Source organism: Poecile atricapillus, chromosome 3 (assembly GCF_030490865.1).
Source record: "Poecile atricapillus isolate bPoeAtr1 chromosome 3, bPoeAtr1.hap1, whole genome shotgun sequence".
In the NCBI taxonomy this organism is placed as follows: Eukaryota; Metazoa; Chordata; class Aves; order Passeriformes; family Paridae; genus Poecile; species Poecile atricapillus.
In genome coordinates this window covers 67,005,976-67,028,009 of record NC_081251.1, presented here as the reverse complement: position 1 = coordinate 67,028,009, position 22,034 = coordinate 67,005,976, and the positions used below count along the sequence as shown (strand labels likewise).

Sequence of the window (22,034 nt, the reverse complement as noted above, 5' to 3'; positions counted from 1 at the left end):
TACTGTGCAGTGTTTCATGATATTGTGCATGCGTCCTTTGCAGACTCTCCTTTTACACACACACACATTCCTGTAGCACCTAAAGGCAAATCCTGCTCAGGCACAACGTGTTTAAAGTGGAGAACAAAGTTGCCCTCAGTTCCCTCTACCCACCAGGGGCCAAAACGCAAAGGACACATGGATGTCTCTGTCTGACGGACACTGTTGTCCACGTAGGGATCAAGAAATGTGCAGAGGTGCTCAACTACAAGGTGTGGTTTGTGATGACTGCATGAGGGGAAATCGAGACTGCATGCAAGGAGATGGGCTGCTGCTCAGCATGAGAACATGCTACACCCAAAACCGGTGGTGTAAGTGACCAAGAGCACTGATTTTTTGGGTAAAGGAAGGTAACAGAAGGTTGAAACAAATGTGTATTGTTGGAACAAGATTTTTATGTTGTACAGGGAATATTTATTGATCCTCCCACATAAAAATGATTCTGTTTCATTAATCAAAAAGTGACAAGATGTTCAACAGTCAACCTAGACTGGTCTAGAATGAATTATGTCAAATCCACCTAATTTCTTTGTATACCAGACAAGTTGCCACAAAAGAAAGGAAATAAGTGGATGCCAAAAATCTTAACTTCATTATATCTTTTGATGTTGTTTCACAAGACATTTGGATTAGTAAACTAGAGAAGCACAGTATAAATCAAAGTAACAAATGAGTACAACATATGAGGAAAAAAGTATTTTACAAACAAGAAACTTCAAGAGGCAGCAAGAAAAATTTTTCAGGGGGCTGTCCTCATTACAGAAATAATCACTGGTTTTAGTACTGATTTGGGTGAACAGAATGATTTTTTTGTATCGGCAGGCCACATTCAACTGGATGGAGCATTAATGTACAGAACAACAGCCTCAGACTTCCAAATGGTCTTACTCTGGAGGGAGAGCCTAGAAAATACAGGAATGTAGGAAAGGGACAACAGCAAGAAAGCACAACAGACCACAAAGCAATGCATACACCAATAATGCAGAATAAATGTCTAGTTCTCTGTATCCAAAGATCCACTTGTGGATCTAGAGCATGAATCTACAGTATCACAACATGACAAAAGGATAACAGCTATATGGGGGCAAACAAACCAAGGTATCAGCTGCAAAGAGTTATGCCTGACACCAGCAAGGCCCCAGTGGGATTCAACAGCCAGAGCCCTTCAGGCCAACAAGGGAGGGGACCAACTTCAAAGAACAGGAATTGGCCCAGCAAGTATAACCTAAAAGAAGGATTAATGAACCATCTTTATTAGTTAAGCAGACATCTTTAGGTAGAACTTGGTAACATCCTTGGGCAGCTAAAGCTTGTCACCAGAGGACAAGACAAAACCTTTTATTCTCCATGACTGTGACAGACATGGCAAGAAGCAACAAGCTAGAACTGTTGCATGGAAAATTTAGGAAAAATTTCTAACAGCAAAGATTGTCAAACAATTAATATCCAAGATTAAGATCACCAGTATTGTGACCTTTGTAAAGTTATACAAATGCTTGTCAATAACCAGTTTCAAAATACAACTTACAACTGAGGAAAAAAAATACTTACCAGTATGTCACTTCTACTCAAAGGTATTGGACAAGTATTTCAGTCACAAAAACTACCAAGGGTTAGTGCTACCAATTAGCCAAACTGCAGAAACTCCCTGTGTAGAACTGATGTCACATAAACAGAATTATTTTTACAACTCGGGCAACATCCACTTGGTCAAATCTTAGATATATTGAAAGGGAACACATGGAATATGGCTGAACCATTTTCACTCCTTTTTCTGACACTTAGAATTACACGTTTCCATGCAGCACTACCACTTACTTGCACAGGGGGAAAAATAAGCTTATATAAAACTGCAAGAAACATTCTTCAGCTGCAAGCTGTCTAAACAACATCCAGAGCTGTGATTTAAACATGAACCTCTGAAAAAAATCTGCTTTTCTTTTCCAGTTTTCACTTGTATTTAAAAGACACTGACAGTATTTGGAAAGCCAGAGTTTAAGTATTCTTTATACATAGTTTTGGAGATATAGAAAGCAAACTTCCTTAGGGTATTATTAGCATACCCTTTCAGGCCATTTTCTTCCCCCAGGCTGACAGTCTACGTGAGCACAAGCAATGGGCTAACAGGTCTAAAAAAAATGTGTGTATTTATCAGAAAAGGGAGCAAAAACCATGGATTTTGAAGAAAAAGCAAAGGAGAACATGGGCTGACAGCCAACAACTTCTCTGAACACATGACTTTAAATAAAAAAAAAACAACAGGAAATTAGCTACAATGTCTGTAAATTTTCCACCTTTAAGATTGACCAAAAGCAAACCAATCTATCCACCTCCAAACAAATCCCACCCCTCCACCAAAGTCAGAGTGATCTGGTCCTTGGGACATACAGTTCCAAAACAGCACAATATAAACTCACATTGCAAAAGCCATTTTTTCCTCAGTTTGGCTTTCTTGAAATTTCTTTACTAACGTTCATACCTCCTTTCCAAGTTTTGCTCCTCCTAGGTATTTTAAGTCTAGTAAGGCACCAATAATTAAAATACGGGATTACTCTTCCTAAATAGTTTAAAAATACTTTTGAAAGATATATACAGCATCAGTAGATAATTAAAACACAATTATCAATTTATTCCACTTCTTGACTTCTCAATATTTTTCATGAACCAAAAAAAAAAAAAAAAACCAAAAAGAAAAGAGGTCCAGATTTATTTAACAGCATTTGGCTGACAACATTAAGGGGGGGGAGGGGCACCCACAATCTCAGCAGCTCATTCCAAGGAGAAAAGCTTGTGAAAATAGCAGCTAATAAAAATATGTTTTAAAAACCACTTAAATCTAGGCAAGATTTCAACCCAAAACCATAATGGTTACATTTTTTATTTAGTACTTTGAAAGCACAGTTGTAGCTCCTTGGAAAACCCTCACCATTCCCAACAAAATCAATAGCAAAATTTTCACCAACTCACATGATGGGAGTAATAGCCACAGCCTACAAACCTGACACAATCTACTGTAAATATTCTTTTAACTAGAACACCCTACTATAGATAACACTTAAATTGCAGAAGTTTCCTCTTCTATCAAAGAGCTATTTACCCAGCAACATACAATTACATATTCACTAGGTCTCACCTTCAAGCAGCTAATGAGCAGACCTCAAGAAAGTATAGCAAGACAAAAATTCAATTCTGTAGTCTGCTCAGATTTTAGTTTTAGGGGTTTTTGTAATGCTTTTAAATATTCATACATGCCCATGTAATATAAAAGCCATAAATATTTCTCTGTTAGCTTCTTATTGTCATGAGACAAACATAACCACTAATAGATAATTATTAATCCGGTAACTATCTGAAAGAGTCTAGAGATTTTTTTTTTATTTTTTTTTTGGTAAATGGAACACATAGCAAGACAAACAAAATCTAAAATATAGATCAAAATGAGGAGGAACTAAAAAAAAAAACCTACCAAAGAGCACATGAGTTGTGGTAGAGGCTGTACAATGTAGCAAGGTACTAGTGATAATATCCAAGTCCTTCTGAAAGTCCTTTTTAGTCGTTTAGGATGCCAACTCTAAAATTTTAGAGCTGAATTTAGGTACCATGATTGATTTGAAGGCAAATCAGTGCTAGCACTTAGCTAGAAATAACACATCTTGAAAACTTTCAATAAGACATCTACAAACTGAAAACTATAAATTACATGAAGCATATATTCTACACAAACTATCAGGAAAGACAACAACAAAAAAGGAAGATTTTAAAACTAGAATGTGCTAAGTATCACATTGTTTTTGTCTAGTTGTATGGCAAATTCAAATTAGAGAAAGACATTTTTCCAAGGTGAACGTGGCAAGAGATACAAGGAAAGAAAAATAAGCTCTTGAAATTCTTTCACTACCTTCACCTTGAATTTAATTCATATTCATCCTAAGTACAAAGCTGCTATTTATTATTGAGACGATGATACTCATTTCCTTGTCCCTGTAGGAAGAAATATACTCAGCACAAAGGAATCTGCCTTATTTTCCAAAATGAGATCAATAATATTAACTATTACATCAATTTCAGCCACTGAGAGGTCTATAAAACAAGTTCTATAAAAACCTAGACAAAACCATGCTTCTTCCAAAGCCATCACACACATACAGAGGAAGGATATACTGCAATAGGTTATTTCCTGACAGACACCATAGGAACTGACTTAATGAATCCAGTGGTTGCATAAGCAGTTCTTTTTAATATACATAAGTTAAGAATATAAATTCTCTTTTAAGTATGGTTCCAGCTCCATGATGAAATAATTCCTTAGGGAAATACCTCAATCCTTCACAACTTCTTACAGAGGTGAATTAATACCCGCTACTGAAGGCTCACAGGAAAGCCACCCAATTTCATAAGTGATGCAATGTTTTATAAAAAGCACAGCACCCAAACTAGTACATACTTGCTGTGGTATAAGACAGTCTCCACAAGAGATTCAGACCACCTCTTACTAGGAAAATTTCTGCTTTCAATGACACGCATAAAACTTACCTATGACAAGAATCATTGCAGACAAAACTCCCTAGAAAAAACTCCCACATGGCTCAAGGTTATGCAGTGCTACTACTTATATTTATAGAGGTAAATGAGCACTGAGGCCACCAGCCTGGGAGCACTCAGGGGCAAGCCTGCCTCAGCTGATTTCCTTTGCTGCCTGATAGCAAATAAGTTCCCTTTCACTCGACAGCACATACATGCTTTTCTGTCAAAGAGAACAAAATAAATTTCCCGGGGAGCTATTGCATCAGGACTCAAAAGACTACTGAAAAGAGAATTTTTCAACATTGCTTCAAACAAGGAGATTTTAGACCACAAGCCTGAGAAATATTGAAGAATTTTGCCTTAACCTTTGCTGTGATACAAATGTTACTTCTTGAAGAGATATAAAATGAGTGACTGGGGGGTTTGTTTGGTTTTAATATTACTGGCAATGACACATACATATTTTATTATTTCTAATCATTGTCTCTAAGAAGTATGTCCCTACTGTGTGTAATTTTTAGAGCTGGACAGAAACCAGATAGGGATATTCTTGTCAAACTTCCTCTTGCTCCATCCTACTCCACAAACTACAGAGCATTATTTTTAACACTGTGCAAATACTAAGTGCATGTGAAAATGCTCTCTCAGAAACACCATCTTGGCAAAATCTTATTTAGAAGTTATGACAGGAAAGTCCAATAAGTTTTCTTCACATGAAAATAGCAGGTTAAATCAAAATTACTCTTTAGTCCTATTCCCTTATTTTCTGTTTTATCCTCTTTTAAGTGTTATAATACCTTAAAAGGAACAAATCTTCTTGGTTAGCAATTTCAGTTTCCACCATTAGTTTCTACAGTGTTTTAAAATGAGTGTTTCTTAGTGTTTTAAAATGAGATCCCCTTCTGAAGTTTGATATGATGTAAGAAAGAATGAAGACTCAGAGGCTGAAATAGTCACTTGCCCTTATATTTCGGTTGAAATTTTTAGCTTAGGAACTAGCACAAGACTTATAACAGTCTTGATCATTCTTTATACTGGTACTCTTCATTTCCTTACTGCAGAAGAACCTTTTCTGAACTAATAGGTGGATATTTAGGGGGAACTCTTAACTACAAGGTAAACGAGAGGTCAGAGATGCATTTGTATAAAAATTCTTAATGCAATACAACACAAACAGTTATAAGTAGAAAAGGTTTAAATAAAATCTCAAGAAAAACATTTGGCAAACAAAAAACAACTGGACAAGAATTCAGAGATGCTGCAATTAGAAGCAATTATTATGATTGTATTATTAGAAGCAGAAAATTATGCAAAATAAAAAAAGCCTTTCAAAATTTTTGCATTGAAGGCATTTTGCATTGACGTTACAACTTAATTTTTAAGAATACATAGTCCTGCTTCAAAAAGACCAAATCTGTGCCGTACAGCAGTTCAAAAGCTATTATACAATCCTCCTTTACCTTGATCAATCCTTTCTTTCTGACACAAAACTGGGGCTGGAGGGACTTTGGATGACTGCTGCTTGTGGCAGTTTTAAGATTGCAATTTTTAACATCAAAGTTTAGAGCTTTCGTTTTATGAGAACAATATGGGCTCAGCCACCTGTGTAAGTCAGTGGGAAGGCAGCTGGGGACACTGAGCACAATGGCCAGAGAAGTGATTGCCCCGCTCTCCTGAGAGGGAGAGAAAGTTTCTCTTCTCTTAGAACATAAGGGAGGAGAGAGAAGGATCTGAATAGCAACCTGAGACACTGAGCAGCAGGAGAGGGAGATGGAATTAAACTCACACAGAATGTAGATTAGGTGAAAAAACTGTTAGGGAGACCAAAGGCAAAAGATGTATATTCTTGGGTGGGAAAGAGATTGCTTTTAGGGAAGAAGATAGTGTGTCTTGAGGCAGACTTTGGGGAGATGATTTAGGAGAAGTCAGGGAATGGGTAGCCCTGGGGTATGCAGAAGGCTCTGGGACAGCAGGGCCGGGAAATGTGGAGCCCAAAGGACAGGAACTTGCTAGTGCAGAGGTAACACTTCCAGCAAATTTCTCTGTTCACAAACTAAGGGCACTGACGCAAAAATGGCACACACTCCTAGTTTTTTCTGGAAGTTGTTTTGTTCTTTCTTCTATGGAATATTAACTTAGTAAGTTTTTGGTTTATACTGGCTTTTGGCCTTCTTCACAGCATGAATAGCCTAGTTCCAGATCTCAGCCACTGAAATTCTCAATGCCTTTTTCTCCTAATAAAAATATTTCCTCCTGTGCATGTAAAAGCATAGCCAAGTGGCCACTTAACTAATTCTGGGAAAAAAAAAAACCCAACCAAAACAGTACAAGCTTTCCCTAGCCCCTGACTGAAAGGAAAGATTGTTTTCCCAGCCTTTTAGCTCTTTTCTTAACCAGACTTAGTTTACAGTATATTTTTTGAGGCACTGACATCAGAACCAGAATTAATTTCCCCAAAAGACTGACATCATATGCAGTGATAATACCACATGCTGGCATCAGAGTGTGTTTCCTCAAAACCAATGCAATTATTCTGGGAAAAACCCCAAATGTGTAGAAGACATACATTTGTGCCTGCCTACAAGGTTTATCTGCCATGTATTATTGCTATTTCTCCCTGATTCTAAGTTACTGTGAGAACAGCTGTAAACAACTATGTTTACTCCAACCAATACACATCGGTGGAGATTTCAGAGGATATTTACCAAATATTTATTCTAGCCTGGACCTGTAAGATCTATGTTCAAAAGTTAGCCTCACTACTGTTCGAGCTGTTAATGGTGATACTTAAAGCTCTGAAAAGTTCTGATTACTATTTTTTTGTATTTACCATTCTAAACTCGTGTAATCTTGCTCTTGTCCACCACCACAATTACAGCCTGTAAGGGTATGCTTGTTAGCTGATTTAAATTTGAACACCTCATTCAAAAAGCAGCATCAAATGAAATCCCTGGCAAAACCCCCACTGACTTCACTGGGAATGAGACCAACTGGAAGAACAGGGCTCCCACGAGAGACATGAATCACTGTCATTCCCATCCTGCTGAGTTTGTGAGAATGAAGATGAGATACTATTTGAAGGCACTTCTACTTGTGTTTCATGTGACATGCCACTTCTTTTTTGTTTTGCAAAATCAAAGAAAAGTAAGAAAAGTTATTTTACTATCTGCAAGTAACAAACTGAAGAGGCTGGGTGACTCACTGGAGACAGCTTTGGGCCAGCTTGGCTTGCAGACTGCCAGTGTCATAGAAGGTTCACCCCATTCTCCCCTTCCTGCTGCACAGCCATTCCCAAAATAACGTGGCAGTGCTAAACATAGCCATGTCGTGCTCTTTTAATAAAAGACGATTCCTGCAGGGTGCACAAGCCACCACATTTGTCAAGATAAGCACATCAATATGAGATGTCATATTAGCCTAGACAAAGAGATTGAACAGATAGCTTTGTCAAACACCAAGCAGAGGGGCTTATACAAACTGACAAAGCAAGAAATTCACACGTTGAACCCACATTCCAATATTAACACATTCCATCCTCTTCTGCTGTAGAAAATTCTCAAACCACTGAGTTCCTGTAAGTGATATAATAAATTTATTCCTAATCTACAATAATAGTATTCCCATCAATTCAAACCTCTCTGTTGCACTTTTCAAAAACCCTGTAAGGGCTGTAAGTATGATTCAGGTTATTTATGGATCTATACACCTTAGTGAATAGGGACCCTCCAGAATGACATATGCACACAGTGTATAACTAACACAGAGAATTAACAAGCATAACTAATTGCCATGCAGTCAGGCCACCAATTATTCCTCAATCACTTTTCTGTTACTTCCAAGTAAGGAAGTTTACTCTTAATCCTAAGGCAATAGAAAAAGACATTGCAGCAGTGAGTCCCAAAGCCTCATCTATCTAAAATCTGTCATGACTTTAAACAAATTCTTCAATTCCATGTCAGAAATCAGGGACGCAGCTTCCCTATATATTATGGAATATGTGAGATATTCATATTCATATTCAAAACTAGAAACTTGGCTCACAAGATTCTTTGGTGAGAAATTACCTTGGTTTTTTTGTATTCCACATGCGTAGTTGTGTGTATGGGCTTCATCATCCTACATATGGCAGAGACAGAAGCTCTGGGGGTGGAGTTATCAACACAAATATTTTCCTTAAAATCCATTTACTTTTCAGAAAGACTTATGATCACCAAACTTAATTAAAACAAGGCAGGTTATCAGTGTGCAGGAGCAAAACTGGTAGACAGTCTTTTGTCACACAGCTGGTTGTGCCCCTGTTGAGGTGCAGTATTTACAAAAACCCCCACATTAGGTGGGAAAAATCAGTTCAGCTTTGCACTACAGAACTCTGATTGAATCAAGTCCTTCGGGGGAAGCAAAAAGCCCTCAAGGAACTAACAGAGTCTAGACATTTCTCTTTTGCCAGGAGCCTTTAAGTTTAGCTTTTCCTTCAAACGTAGAGCCTTGTGGAGGACGCACAAAGGATTCCCCTTGCAGGGCAGCTGCTCAGTCCTGCACAGCTTCTCTCCCAGCCCATGCCACGATCAGAGCTCAGAAATTACTCTTAACACAATTGTGGAAAGGAGGCAAGAAAGCTATGGAGTTGATACTATCCTCTCTCAGGACTCCACCTGTAATGTACCCTAATGAGATCTTCCCTCCCCTCTAAATTGAAAAATAATGAAACCCGTGAAGATTTGCATTCAACATTTCCAAAGGAGACTGAATATATTTAAAAATATTCAGGAACAATTCAAATGCAAATACAATATAGTACTGTATTGTTCATATTATGCAACGTTTTGCTTTGATGGGCTGATTGGAAGATCTTTTCCAGTTTGTTTTTTGTGAGTTTAATTAATCGGGACTTTGAAACAGCTGCCAAATATATGAGGCACTACATTTTCTTTAAAAGAAAACAGAGTTGTGAAGTCAAAGGCAAATTCAGTGGTATCTTATATAAAATACCTTTGCACTTTCTGAACATTGCCTGTAGCTTTGCTAATTTATTGCCATGAAAATATTGTTACTACTTAATGCACTAGTACTTCTGTCAATAGGCAGCTTTCCCCAAGGCATATTTGAGAACGCTCTGCTAATCAGAGTTGATGCAGCTATTCTAAAGCAGCCAGGTCTTTAGAAAAAGGTTCATGTTTAATTCCAGTATAGGTGAGTGCTGCCATTTCTTCAAAGCACAATATTTTTAATTTGCTGAATTCACTTCTGTAGATATCTAAAGTGCTGATTACATTATCCAGTCCCAGCTTCAACCAGTGTATTTCAAAGCAGTATTGCTGGCATCTTTACCTCCTAACACTTAACTTATGTGAAATATTCCTCATTTTGTAGTGGCAAGGATTAAACAAAGACTTAATCAGAACCACAAATCTGTGCTATATTATCACCACATAACTTAAAAAGAATCTGTTTGGGTGTTTAAGCAGATACTTGGATCTGACATTTTACTTTTCTGCATCTGCTTGAACTCTTGAGATTATGATCTCATGCATCTGAATTTTTAGTGTTTGTTTTCCAGGCCTGCTGATAATCATGAAGGGCACAGTGAGTGACAATGAGGTCACGTACATGTACATATGTCACACTACAGTTTTATTCTCTCTCATAAATATTGAAATCTCCATGACTATAACTTTTTTGAGGCTAAGCAAATCATCTTAATTGGTGTGGGAGATTTAATGCATGTATGTTTTGAAGGTACTTGCAATTCTCTGCAGATGAAAAATTGAATAAAGTTCTTCAAGAAACAGGTCAGGCCATTTATTTCAATTAGAAATAATAATGAAATTCCAGTAAACTATTAAATGTCACTTAATCTATATTCAAGATAAATAGAGTACTAAATTTCTCTTGGCATGTTCCACAACAAGGTACCCTACTTGTCTTTATATTGACAAAATTGAATGCTTCTCTGCTCTCTCTTCCACAGTGACATTTAGTGGCTTTACTCCTGCTCAAACCCAGCATGGACATTACCCATTTTGGAATAAGCCCATCAAAGAAAGAAGTGTTTTTGTATGGAGTTAATGGCTATACTTCTTCTATATTTCTTTCATTGCCATCAGTTCATTCCCCAAAACTTATTTCTACAGGGCAAAAGATTGTTAGAAATCTTTCTACACTGGGCATAATTCACTTCCTAATTAACAACAGATTTATAACCATCAAAGATAAATTTTTTGAGCAGCTAGATGTCTCAAGATGACAAGATATTTTACTTGACCATGAACTCTTGTTTGAAGGGCACTAAATCCCATCACCTCCACAAGAAGTTTCTTAGACATGTGAGACTCCTAAGGCTACCAGCCAGCAACAGCAAGTTTGGTATACAAACTAAAACATAAGGCTTTGAGTACTATAGAACATTACCAACATGGAACAAAATCTGACTCCTGTAGAGTTCTCCTCAGTTACAGTCACTTTCCCTGGTTTATCTGAAATACACCTAGGATGCAATATAAGGAGGTGAGGCCTCATTCAAATAATTAAGATGGCTTATGATAATTCTCTGTGTCTGAAGTCACCCACACACATGGCTTCAATTCCAAGTCTGCATGTCTTTTAAGGGATATGTATTAAGCTCTGCTAAGTAACTGTTAGCCATTTCTGCTGATTATAATCAAACAAAGTTAAACTAAAATTTACCATAGCAATAGATTTCTATTCTGCCCACTCTGTTGTTCCACCTTTCATCTGAAACTACAGCAAAAAGGAAAGGCAGCAAAAGGATGCTTTAAACATCTCCACAGCCACATCCAATATTCATTTTTGATCTTTTGACATGTTTACAGCTCAGCCAGCTAGCAAAAGGCTCTGAAGAAGCCAGAGGAGCAACACTTCAAATTCTCAGCGATGTTTTAAAATAAAACATCAAATCTTGCTTGAGAACTTAATAACTGAATCCAAGAAGTACTCTTCAGGAAACAAGTGAAATGCATATACATATGTACACATACACACATAAACACACCAGCAGGTGCCTCCTTTCATAGATACTAATTTCTATGCATAGATATTAAGAGGAAAAGATGGCATTCTCCATGTAAGCCATGGAAAGCCGTGGAAGTGGAAGACTAGTGTGCAGCTCAGTGAAACCAGACATGAAAATAGATATCAAATAGGTAGGTCAGTGGTCTAGTGCCTCACTCCAGAATATCCACGTGACAAGGATGAGTGGTAAATGTATACAAAAAAACATGACATAAACTTCAAGTTGATTCTTTAATCCTGTATGCTGCAAAAGTTACATGCAGTTTCTTTTGACATGCAGAAGCCTGTATGATGTATATTTTATATTAAAACTCTAATGCTTAAATTATACCCACAATTTTCTAAAGTTTGACTTTGTTTTTTTTAGGTTTTGTTAGGTTGTTTTTTGTTTTTTTTAAGAGATACTGCTATAATATGGCTCTTTCCCAGATGCAAAAATACAGTATTTAATCTTTCTTGCTCTAAACAACATCCAATGAATAATGTACGGTGACATGATCTTTTGCTATTCACTTCAAGCCATTTTGGAGATAGATTGCTATGGTGGGTGGCATTCAGAATAATGCATGTTGAGCAACACACACTCAAATCTTGCCAGCTTTATGCTTTCTTACAACATTCTACAATGTGAAATGATTCACACTGAGAAGAAAGAAAGTTTTTTCTGTTATTGTAAAAAATGATGTTATATGCATTTATTATCCAAAATAAATACATTGACACCACAGCCTAAAATAAAACTAGGAAAGTAAACTTTGTTTCTCTTTGTATTTCAAAATATTACATTTAGATTTAAGCTGAGTGATGCTTTCTCTGTAAGGAAAGCTTGTCCTGACAGTTAAGCCACCATTATTATCAGACCCATCAAATTAAAATAAAGTGAGCTAAAGAGGAAATCAATGCCAAAGATTTGAATTGAATTGATGTCATATGCTGGCATCTTATAAATTTTACAATTCCCATGGAAGAGTATCATAGAATCATTTAAGTTGGAAAAGACCTTTAAGACCACTGAGTTCATTACGCAGCTCTGCCAAGTCCACCACTAAACCATGTCCCAAAGTGCCACTTCTACACAACTTTAAAATACCACCGAGAGAAGGCAGAGGATCCACTTGGAAAGACTGAATTCGTAACTAAGAACACACACAAAGTCCAAAGGAAGATGTGATATAGCTGTGGAGGTGGTAATGTGGTGAAGATACACTGACAAGCCAGAACTTCCATGGAATTTTTTTATATCAGACATGTAATGGTAATTTCAGTCTAATGAAGTGTTACTCCAAATGGTGAGCATGAAAAAAAATCTCCCCAAAACAATACAGTAACTTTTGGAAGATGCTGCACTTAGACTATATGTTCATGACTGTTAAATCCAACATCATTTCTCTTACCGCATCATCAGCCAGAAGTTCAGGAAAAGGGAACAAATAAATATCCCAAACTAGACAACTGTGTTGTATTTGAGAAGTGACTAGGGGCCTCTGTCACTGAGATGTTGAAAAATTAAAATACAGAAATTTGCAGTTTTATTATCTGCACCTTGACAATGTTATGCAAGTTGAATTTTACCCATTATCCTCACGCCCATGTCCCTGACAGCAGATAATACATTCTCAATTTTAATTCGTCACATTTCCGTAAACCCAGATTCACATCCTTCCCCATCACCTTGCTTCCGTACATTTCAGAGATAAAAGGTACCCACAAGTTGAAGGCCAACATCAACTGCTCAGTGTTTCTGAAAAATAGGACTTCAATTCATTGAAGAAAATACAGCAAACTTGGGTCATCAAACTACTCTGAAGCACTTCACTCTGAGCTCTGAAACGGACCCCCATGTATACCTTAGTTTCTTTCACAAATAATTTTCCACTGTATTAATAATTATATTCTATTGTTTTACTTATTCTGCATATTATATTTCCTGCAGGAAACCTACCAAATATTTCAGACAAAACAATTTCAAACTTTCAAAACTGTTGAATATTACATTGTAACCTTTTCAAAAGATAAGAACCAGGTAAACATGGAAGTTTCATCAGACTGGAACGGACTCTTCTGAGATGTACCCTTTCCTGGTCTCTCAGCAGACTGTGCATCCTGGAGATGGACTGACCTGTGCTGGAGCAGCAGATGAATAGTTTTGACATTCACCAGTTACTACCATCTTCCAGCAAATAAATCCAGGCAACAGTTAGATTCAGCTGCTGGAGTTCTTCCTCCAGCCAGATGACCACCTGCTTCAGGAGCCATTTCACCAACAGAAACACTACAACAGGACCACTAGCAAAAGATGAGTGAAGACATCCCTCTTCAACACAATGGAAAAGTTTCACAGAAAAGACAAACACCTGAATCATTAAGACCATCCTGTCAATTTCCACTTTCCCATCTCAAACTAAAGTGGACTGAAAGAACATGTTAATGAAAAAAAAAGGGAGGCAAAACCGAAACACAGCAAGCACCATGTCATACCACCAATGCCAAAAAGTGCTGATGGATCTGGCCTTTGTTGGCCCCACTACTCTTCACACCTTGCTGGTGCTCAGTCCCTGCCATATTCCCCTCTAGAATGCCACTGGCACAACTGGAGAAACTCAGCACCGCTGCATGGCAGAGGCAGGACCAGGCCCAGCCGGACCCCCATCTCCTGCCCAGCCGCCCCGCTACTCCTGCACACCCGACACCACGGCTCCTGCTGGGCTGGCGGCCGGCGGGACCCTCTTACCTTGTTGGAGTAGGGCGGTTTACTCAGGTTGATGCCGTCGCGGATGAGCTTGTCCCGGATCATGATCTTCAGCTTCAGCCTGGGGTACGCGACCAGCCCCCCGCCCCCGGCCGCCCCCCTCCGCCCGCCGGGCCGGGCCCTGGGGGCCGCCCCCCGCCGGGGCTCCTCCGGCCCCCCCGCCCGGCGGGGACAGCGCCCGGCGGGGGCGGGGGGCGGCGGCGGCGGCTCCAGGGTGAAATAGAGCCCCGCCGCCCTCTCGTCCGCCTCCTTCAGCCGCCTCACGGCTTCGTGGATTCGGCGCCGGTGGTGGGGCACGGCAACGCCGATGGCATCCAGGTCCGGGTCGCCGATCTGCTTGCAGACCTCCAGGTCGTCGTAGCCATTATCGACGAATGACTCCGCGTACTGAGGGAGCTGCAGGGTCTTCAGCCACTCGTAGACTATGTTGGTGCACATGCTGGCTCCAAAATAATAACGACTGCAACTTTCAGCACCCAAGCCAGCCTCCCCCTTTCCACTTTTCGCCAAAGGAAATAAAGCCACAAAAACTGCGATGCAAGTAAGAGGTCTCAAAATCAAGGTCAAGAAAACATCCACCAGGAAAAGAAAAAAAAAAAAAAATCCTTAAAGCAGATCAGTAGGGCACCGCAAGCACTGCTGAGCGAACCCCTCCTGCTTATTCCTCCTCTTGTACCAAGTACAGCTGCTTTCTGCCACCGGAGAAGAGAGGCTCAGACTAGAGAGAAGCAAAATATAAGGGTGCATCCCCTAAAATCCCAGGTCGCTGCTGCACAACATCCACCCACTTTCTCTGGAAGTAATTCGTAGTCGCTGTCTTTTTTTTGCTTTCTTCCTTTCAGTGTTAGTTTCTGTTTCTGCTTCTGTCTCACCTTCCTGCGCTCTGTCGTATGATGAATCTGTTTACTCTAAGTAGCTGCTTTGGTACACGATGGTGTCGGGGGAGAGCCGAGCGCAGGATCCCGCACCCTCACCCAGCGTGGGCAGGGGTGCCGGTGTGCAGTGCCTCCTCTCCCGTGCCTCTCCCAGCAGCGGGCGCACACGGCGGCTTTTGCTTTCCTTTTAAACGGCTCTTTTCGGATTAGGAGCAAAACAGAGGGAAGGGAAAAAAAAAAAAAAATTCCCACTCACTTTTCCGAGTTACTTTCCCAGTTTCCCTTCATCCCCGTAATGCTGGTTAAATGCGCTTCGCTGGCAGCGAGACCAGAAAATGCTTTCCAACCCCACTTTCCCCGCGCTGATGCTGGCGGTGCCCTCCTGCCCCAGCGGGGCACGCAGCCCTACGCCCGGCCCGCACAACTTTCCCCGCGTTCCCCTATCTCCGCTGGCGCTCCCGCCGCTGCCCGCAGCCGCCGTGGGGAGGAGGGGGCGGCGGCGGGGCCGTGCGGGCGGCCGGCGCTTCGTGCATCCTCCGGCGGCGGCGGATGAGCCGATCTGCGGCAGGTCACCGGCGCTGCCCCCGCCTTCCCCGGATGCCGGCGGAGCTCTCCCTTCCCGGCCACCGATACCCGGAGCGGTGCTCCCCGCCCGGGTCCTCCCTCTCCTCTACCCCGGAGGCGCCTGATGCGCCGCCCGCGTATCTCCTCCGGCTCCTCCCGGTGCGGCTTCTCCCCGCTCCTCCTCCGCGCCCGCCACCCCGCTGCCAGTCCCCTGCCCGGCTCTCCCCCGGGCCTTTCCAACTTTCCCTGCCGGCCGCCCGCGGTCTCTGCCGCCGCCCGCCCGCCTGTCCAGCCCGACCCGCCGGCGGCGAGGGGAGGGGGCGTGCAGCTGGCCCGGGGGCAAGGCAGCCTGGCCGGACAGCGGCTCGGGGCTGCCACCGCTCCGCGGCCTCTCCGCGGGCTCTCCACCGGGCTCCCCACCGGGCTTGCCCGTCCCCGTTTTCGCCGCGGCAAGGGAACGCCGAGGGGGCACGGCCTGGGGAGCTGTCCCCCAGCGCCCTCGGGACAGCCGGACCGACGGCGGCGGCGACTGCGCCGGTGGGCAGCGAGCCCTTGGCGGTGTAAAGGGGACCCTTGGCGGGTCGGAGGGGAGCAGGCCGGCGCTGCCCCGGGAGGCGGCGCTGCCCCGGGAGGCGGCGCGGGCAGGCGGGAGGCGCCGGCCCCGCTCCCCCGCCGGGCCGCTGGGGCCGCCCGGGGCTGCTGAGGCGCCGCGCGCCGCCCGCCAAGGCCGGGCTCGCAGCGCCCCCGCCGGGCCACCGAGGGAAGCGCCGCCAACCCGGCCCCGCCGCCGCCCCCGCTCCCCTCGCCCGCCCCACGGGCTGAGGGGACCCCCTGACATTCTCATTTTAAACTGCTGCGAACTTGTTCTCCTGCGGAGATCCCTCCCCACGCGGGCTGGGGGGAGCTGGGGACAGCACAGGGGTGCCGGAGGCACCTTTACACGCTCCTTTTTGTAACGTGGCGCGGGGCTTTACTCGTAATGGGTTTCCTGGAGGACTTTCTTGAGCAGTTAGGCGCACATTTGTCCTCAGGCTTCATGGAGGTCGCCACAGGATTGCGCAGCACAGCGGCGTTGTCACAGAAAGCATTGCACTGCAAGGTGTTACGGAAAGGTTAGCTACTTACCTGTGGTTAAAATGCAGCCTCTGGGTATGAAGCCTAGGAATCACAGGTTCGTCCGCTAAAGAGGGAGAAAGGGAGGAAGAGCATTTGACTCCTTTTAAAATCTCCTTCCATCCTTTTCTTCTTTTTTTTTTTTTTTTTATTCCTTAATCTTATTTTCCTTCCAGACCACATGATATGTCAAACTCTCTTCACAGCCCAGAGACAGATTGAAGCAGCAATTATCTTCTCTTCACAGACCTGGTGAAAGACTGACAGCACCGGAAAAATTAGCAAGGAGGTTCTGTGATCTGGAGCTGGAACTGATGGTATGAGAGGCAGGAAAAACTGACTGGTGCAGGCCCTATTCATCAGTCTTATTGACAATAAATACTGAATAATATAATTTTTATGTGTGCATTTTTGTCTTGAAAAGCTTTTAAGATATTGCAAATGTTATGATTCGGATGTGCTTGGTGAAAGGGTAAGGCCCTTCTGATGGGACAGCAGAAGTGGTGCACTTCCATGGGACTGTGGAGGATGGCAAGGTACAACATTGTGAAACTATGTGGTTGTTTGGCACTGATTTTGGTTTCACAAAATTAAGTCACCTGTCAGCAAATATCGTAAATTTTCATGTGACTTTGAAATACAAAAATAAACGACAATAAAAATAATCATTGATGCTCCCAATGCCATGGTGGAATACATACTCAGGGAGTTCCTAGACAGCACAAAATGGGGGAGGGTAGTCAATATGTTGGGAAGGTAATACAGTAGTAAAGAAGGAAGAAAGTCAAAAAGTGTCAGAGCAGAAAATGGAGGCATGTTTTGATTGGTAGCATCAAACTCAGTTTGAAAAACTCCTCTATGTGCTTTTTATTAAGTGCAGTGATATTATTCAGGAACACTTAGAGTTGTTTATTTGTTTCTACCTTCAAGATTTATTTGATTTTTGACACATTAAAGAAGGAGTATGGGAATTTGCTCTGGATACCTGAATACTGTTCAGTGTTTTGAATCATGCACTCACATATTTGATGGCTGAAAAAAAAAAACTAGACAAGAGCACAAACACTTAAAACTGAGTATTCCCATAATGGATGAATGTGAGGAAGACTCTGAAATGAATACAATTCCATCAAGATATTTGTGGAGGTGTTCAAGTAGAACAGGAAAGTCAGATTTACACACAGACTGAGTACCCCATCATTATGTTGCAAAGAATCATGTGTAATAAACGAGTGGAAGCTAATATTTCTGTGGATTTTTTAAAGGGACAGAACCAGACTCACAAATATTTTTCTAGGGTTTCCACTAGGGCACAAGGTGAATAATTCACTAAAACTACTCATACACAATGGCAAATGTTTGCAGAACCGGGCTATTAGTTCAGGCAAATAGAGCTGTTTATACTTGTGTGTAAAATGTTGCAATTGTTTGACTGTACATGGCATACATTGGCAAAGAGTCCAGTGGGGAATAACAATGATTGAGAGAAGGTTTGAATGTATCTAATGTGTTACCCAAACTGTTAATCCTAAAAAACATATGGCAACATAACTCGGTATCTAAAGATTTTCCCATGTAAGCTCTGCAGAGAAATAAACTCAGAACTTTGAGAACTGGAATACATCATGTCAATTCCCACAGCTAACTCAATTCCCATTACTAACTGTAATGGAAAGTAATATCTGTTAAGTATTCTGGAGACTGACTTTTCCTCATTAAAAAATCAGATGACCATTATTTAAAGTACTCTTTCATAGAAGATTAGGAAAATTTAGATTGGAAAGGACCCCTGGAAGTCACCCAGTCCCATACTCTACTCAAAGACCTAATTGCAAACTCCGATCAGGTTGCAGACGGGTTTGGCCTGTTGACTTCTGAAAATCCGCAGGGATGGAGGTTCCCCAGGAGGTTCTTTCTGGGTGGTCTCTTCCAGCACTGACCTACTCTCACCACGAAGAATTTCTTCCTCTTGTCTGGTCAAAGCAATTGTGACCTTTGTCTCATGTCCTTTTGCTGAGCACTCCTATGAATGGTTTGGCTCTGTCTTCTCCATGGCTTTCCCCACAGGCAATGAAAGACTGCAGTATGGTTCCCTTTGCCTTTTCATCTGCAAGATAAACAAACCAAGTTCTCCTAGCCTCTTCTCATATTTTGTCAGCAGACAAAAACTTGAAAACATGATGTTTGTGAGGTAAGTAAAAGTTTTAGCACAGAAAAGACAAACAAAAAAAGGAGATTGATGAGAACATAGCAATCAGGAATTTATATTAAATTTAAATGTAAAAATAGAACTGTTTACAAAACAGATATATCACTTCAAATTTTATATAAATAAAACAATGTTTTAATTATAAAGAAAACTTTAAAATATACAAAAACACGACCCCGCTCTGAATTTACTCACTATGTTTATAATAACTTAATGCTCACTGGGACTATACAACACGGAATGTGAAGGGATTTGCTGATGAAATACCCTTTTTTTCTGTTGTTGTGAACATAAAATTCATTTGGATTTGAGAGTGCATTTGAAACAGAACTGCTAGTTTATTTACTGTGAGTCTCCTTTCCCATAAAAGTTTACAGGCATTCATTCCAGTTCTCTTTTTAATGAGATAGATAAAGCAACTGAATAGAAATGGGAATAAACATCCAAATCAAAGCTACTGTTTTCATCAGAAGAAGTTGTTACAAGAATTCAATCTAAAAATTACCCCTTTTTTCCTTAGTAACAGAAAGAAAAAGTATAAGAGCCCAACTTCTTCCACAGACTAGCAAATTCTCCATTAACCAGTCAACTTTGAACACTTTAATTTTGATGTCACTGTCTATGAGAAGGTAAATGGACTTGTAAAAGTTTTTTACCTTCTTGGCCTTTTGTAACAAAGACTCTATCCTGAAAGAAAACAAAATTACCCTAAACCAAAACATAAATTCTGTCACTATTTTACCAGCTGCTGACAGACACCTATTTTCATAATAATTCACGGTGGGTTTGTCTTTACAAACATAAACCACTGACCTACTGTCATTGCTATTAGCTTTGAGCCAGAAGGTAGTGCTGAAATGGTGTGTGCATGGTTGAATTTTATGCAAAATCAAAACATTTTGCTTCACACTGAATGCTCTTTAAGTGAACTATTCATTGTAGATAAATATAAGAAGAAATCCTAAATTATTACAAATAGTTACCTTCTTACTACTCCATAAGTTGTGGAAATCCCTACAAATACCAGCTGAATATCAGCACAGTGGATAGAAAACTAATTTACACCCTCACAATTTACAGTCTAGTGATCCAATTCATGTGATATTGTCCAGAAATCAAAATGAAGAAAAAGCTTAAAGCTTTTCTCTCTTGGTCATTTATTTCTGTTTCCTTTTTTCAATGAAGTTCCACTTACTCATCTTCATCAAGAAGAGCTTCTTCATAAGACACATGCATGAATCATGAAACAACAATCTTTATGAGGCTTTTAAGTTGGATTTTTTTTTCCAGTGAGAAATTTAATTTAAAGCATTAGCTAAGGCTTAACAAAATTGAACTCACAGTCAGTATAGTCACATGCCTTAAACAAATACGTTGTGAAAATCCACAAACATCAAGCACCAGGTTTCCAGGAAACCAAAGAGAAGAAAAGGATTTAATAAAATGGGAAGAAATGAATCCATCATTTCTAATTAGCCTGTGCAACTTTGCACTAATACTTGATGCACTAGCTGTGATTGACAGCTGTAATTCCTGTGGAAGAGAAAGCATATTCCAGGAAAGGCGAGAACCCTTCAACCTTCCAGAAAATATCCTCTCCCTTCCAAAAGGGTCCTCTGGTGTCCTAAGATCTCAGGGTAGTATCCTGGCCCTGGTGGATACCAGGGAAAAACCCCTGCCATTCAGTTCAGACCAGCTGAGTCTTCTGTGTGCTCCCAGAGCAGCATCCCCCATTCATCCTACAGAGCTTCCTATGCTCTGTAGCTGCCCTATGGCAAACAAGTACTAGTTTCTGCCTAGTTTGATTTTACTCTGGCTCTCTTCAGCAATTTATATGCAAATCTTCCCATATTTAGGGGAAGATAGAAAAAAATGAGATTTTCAAAATTGCTCAAAACCCAGACTCTATTAAGTAGATATGCATTACAACGGTGTTCTTAAACTTTTTTCTGTTATGTACTTAGCCAATAGTAGAGACTGGCTGTTCCTCTTACCTGCTGATGTGTTCAGGTTCCCTTATTCCATGGGCTCTTTCTCCAACTGCTCCATTCTTCCATCCTTTCTACACATCAATTATCCCAAGAAATTTTCTGCAGTTCTCTCTGCCTCATGTACTGTGTTATTTCACCATCTCTTATTTCCACAATTCCTCCTCTTTTCCTTTACAACATCCCTTCTGAATAGCTTTTTTGTTCACACTTCTCACTTTCAGTTTTCTGCTTCTCTTGCTGTCTCAAGACCTAATTCTTTCCCCCTACACCTCCAACAAAAATAGTTAAGTAGGAAAATTTCCTAGTAATGTTCTCCCCGTTCGTGTATTTATTTTTCACTTAGGCACGTGCTACCTAGACAAAATACCGAGCTAGAGGGGCTTCATATCTGATTCAGTGTGGCCATTACTAAGTATGGCTTTTGTGAAGGGTGAAAGCACCATCCTAGCTTTGCCTTTCTCTCTTGAGCTCAGCTACTGTAAATGTTATAAACATACAGAACTTCCTTCTGGCACTTCAAATACAAGGTCTTAAAGCAGGAGCCATGCAAGGTAGAAATCAACAAGAGCAAAGAGGCAAATACTTATTCTATTTCTTGAGGGTCATTGAACATAAAGTGCTTCCTCACAGGAAGAAGGTAAGATTATTATCCAGGTAGCTATCAGGTAAAAATTACTAGAGTGAAGCAGTACTGCAGGTTAGCAGTCAGGATTTATCCTCTTATGGATATCCTCCATCACAACAGCAGGACCATAAGTCCTGGAGGAAGAGAAGGAAGCAGCTGGCATGAAAACATGGGCCATGTATGTTAGACCATCTGAAACAGATAAGGATTTGGCTCCTGGCTTTGAAATAAAGAGTCCTGAGACTGCTGAGACTCCACCAAAAAATTAGAAAGTCTATGCTATGCCATTTCAAAACAAAGACAGTATAAAGTGTTT

At 40.9% G+C, this 22,034-nt stretch overlaps 1 protein-coding gene across 2 annotated transcripts in view; it reads right to left on the bottom strand.

Moving 5' to 3' along the window:
- The window catches only part of SASH1 (SAM and SH3 domain containing 1), a 532,432-nt gene extending 517,083 nt beyond the window's left edge, over positions 1–15,349 (bottom strand). The window contains exon 1 of one of the 2 annotated variants that reach the window (XM_058834786.1): positions 14,324–15,349. In XM_058834786.1, coding sequence (XP_058690769.1) covers positions 14,324–14,779 — 456 coding nt within the window. In that variant the 5' untranslated portion in view covers positions 14,780–15,349. The remainder of the gene's footprint in view (positions 1–14,323) is intronic. The other variant, XM_058834787.1, reaches the window with a different exon arrangement.
- Positions 15,350–22,034: the final 6,685 nt, after the last annotated feature.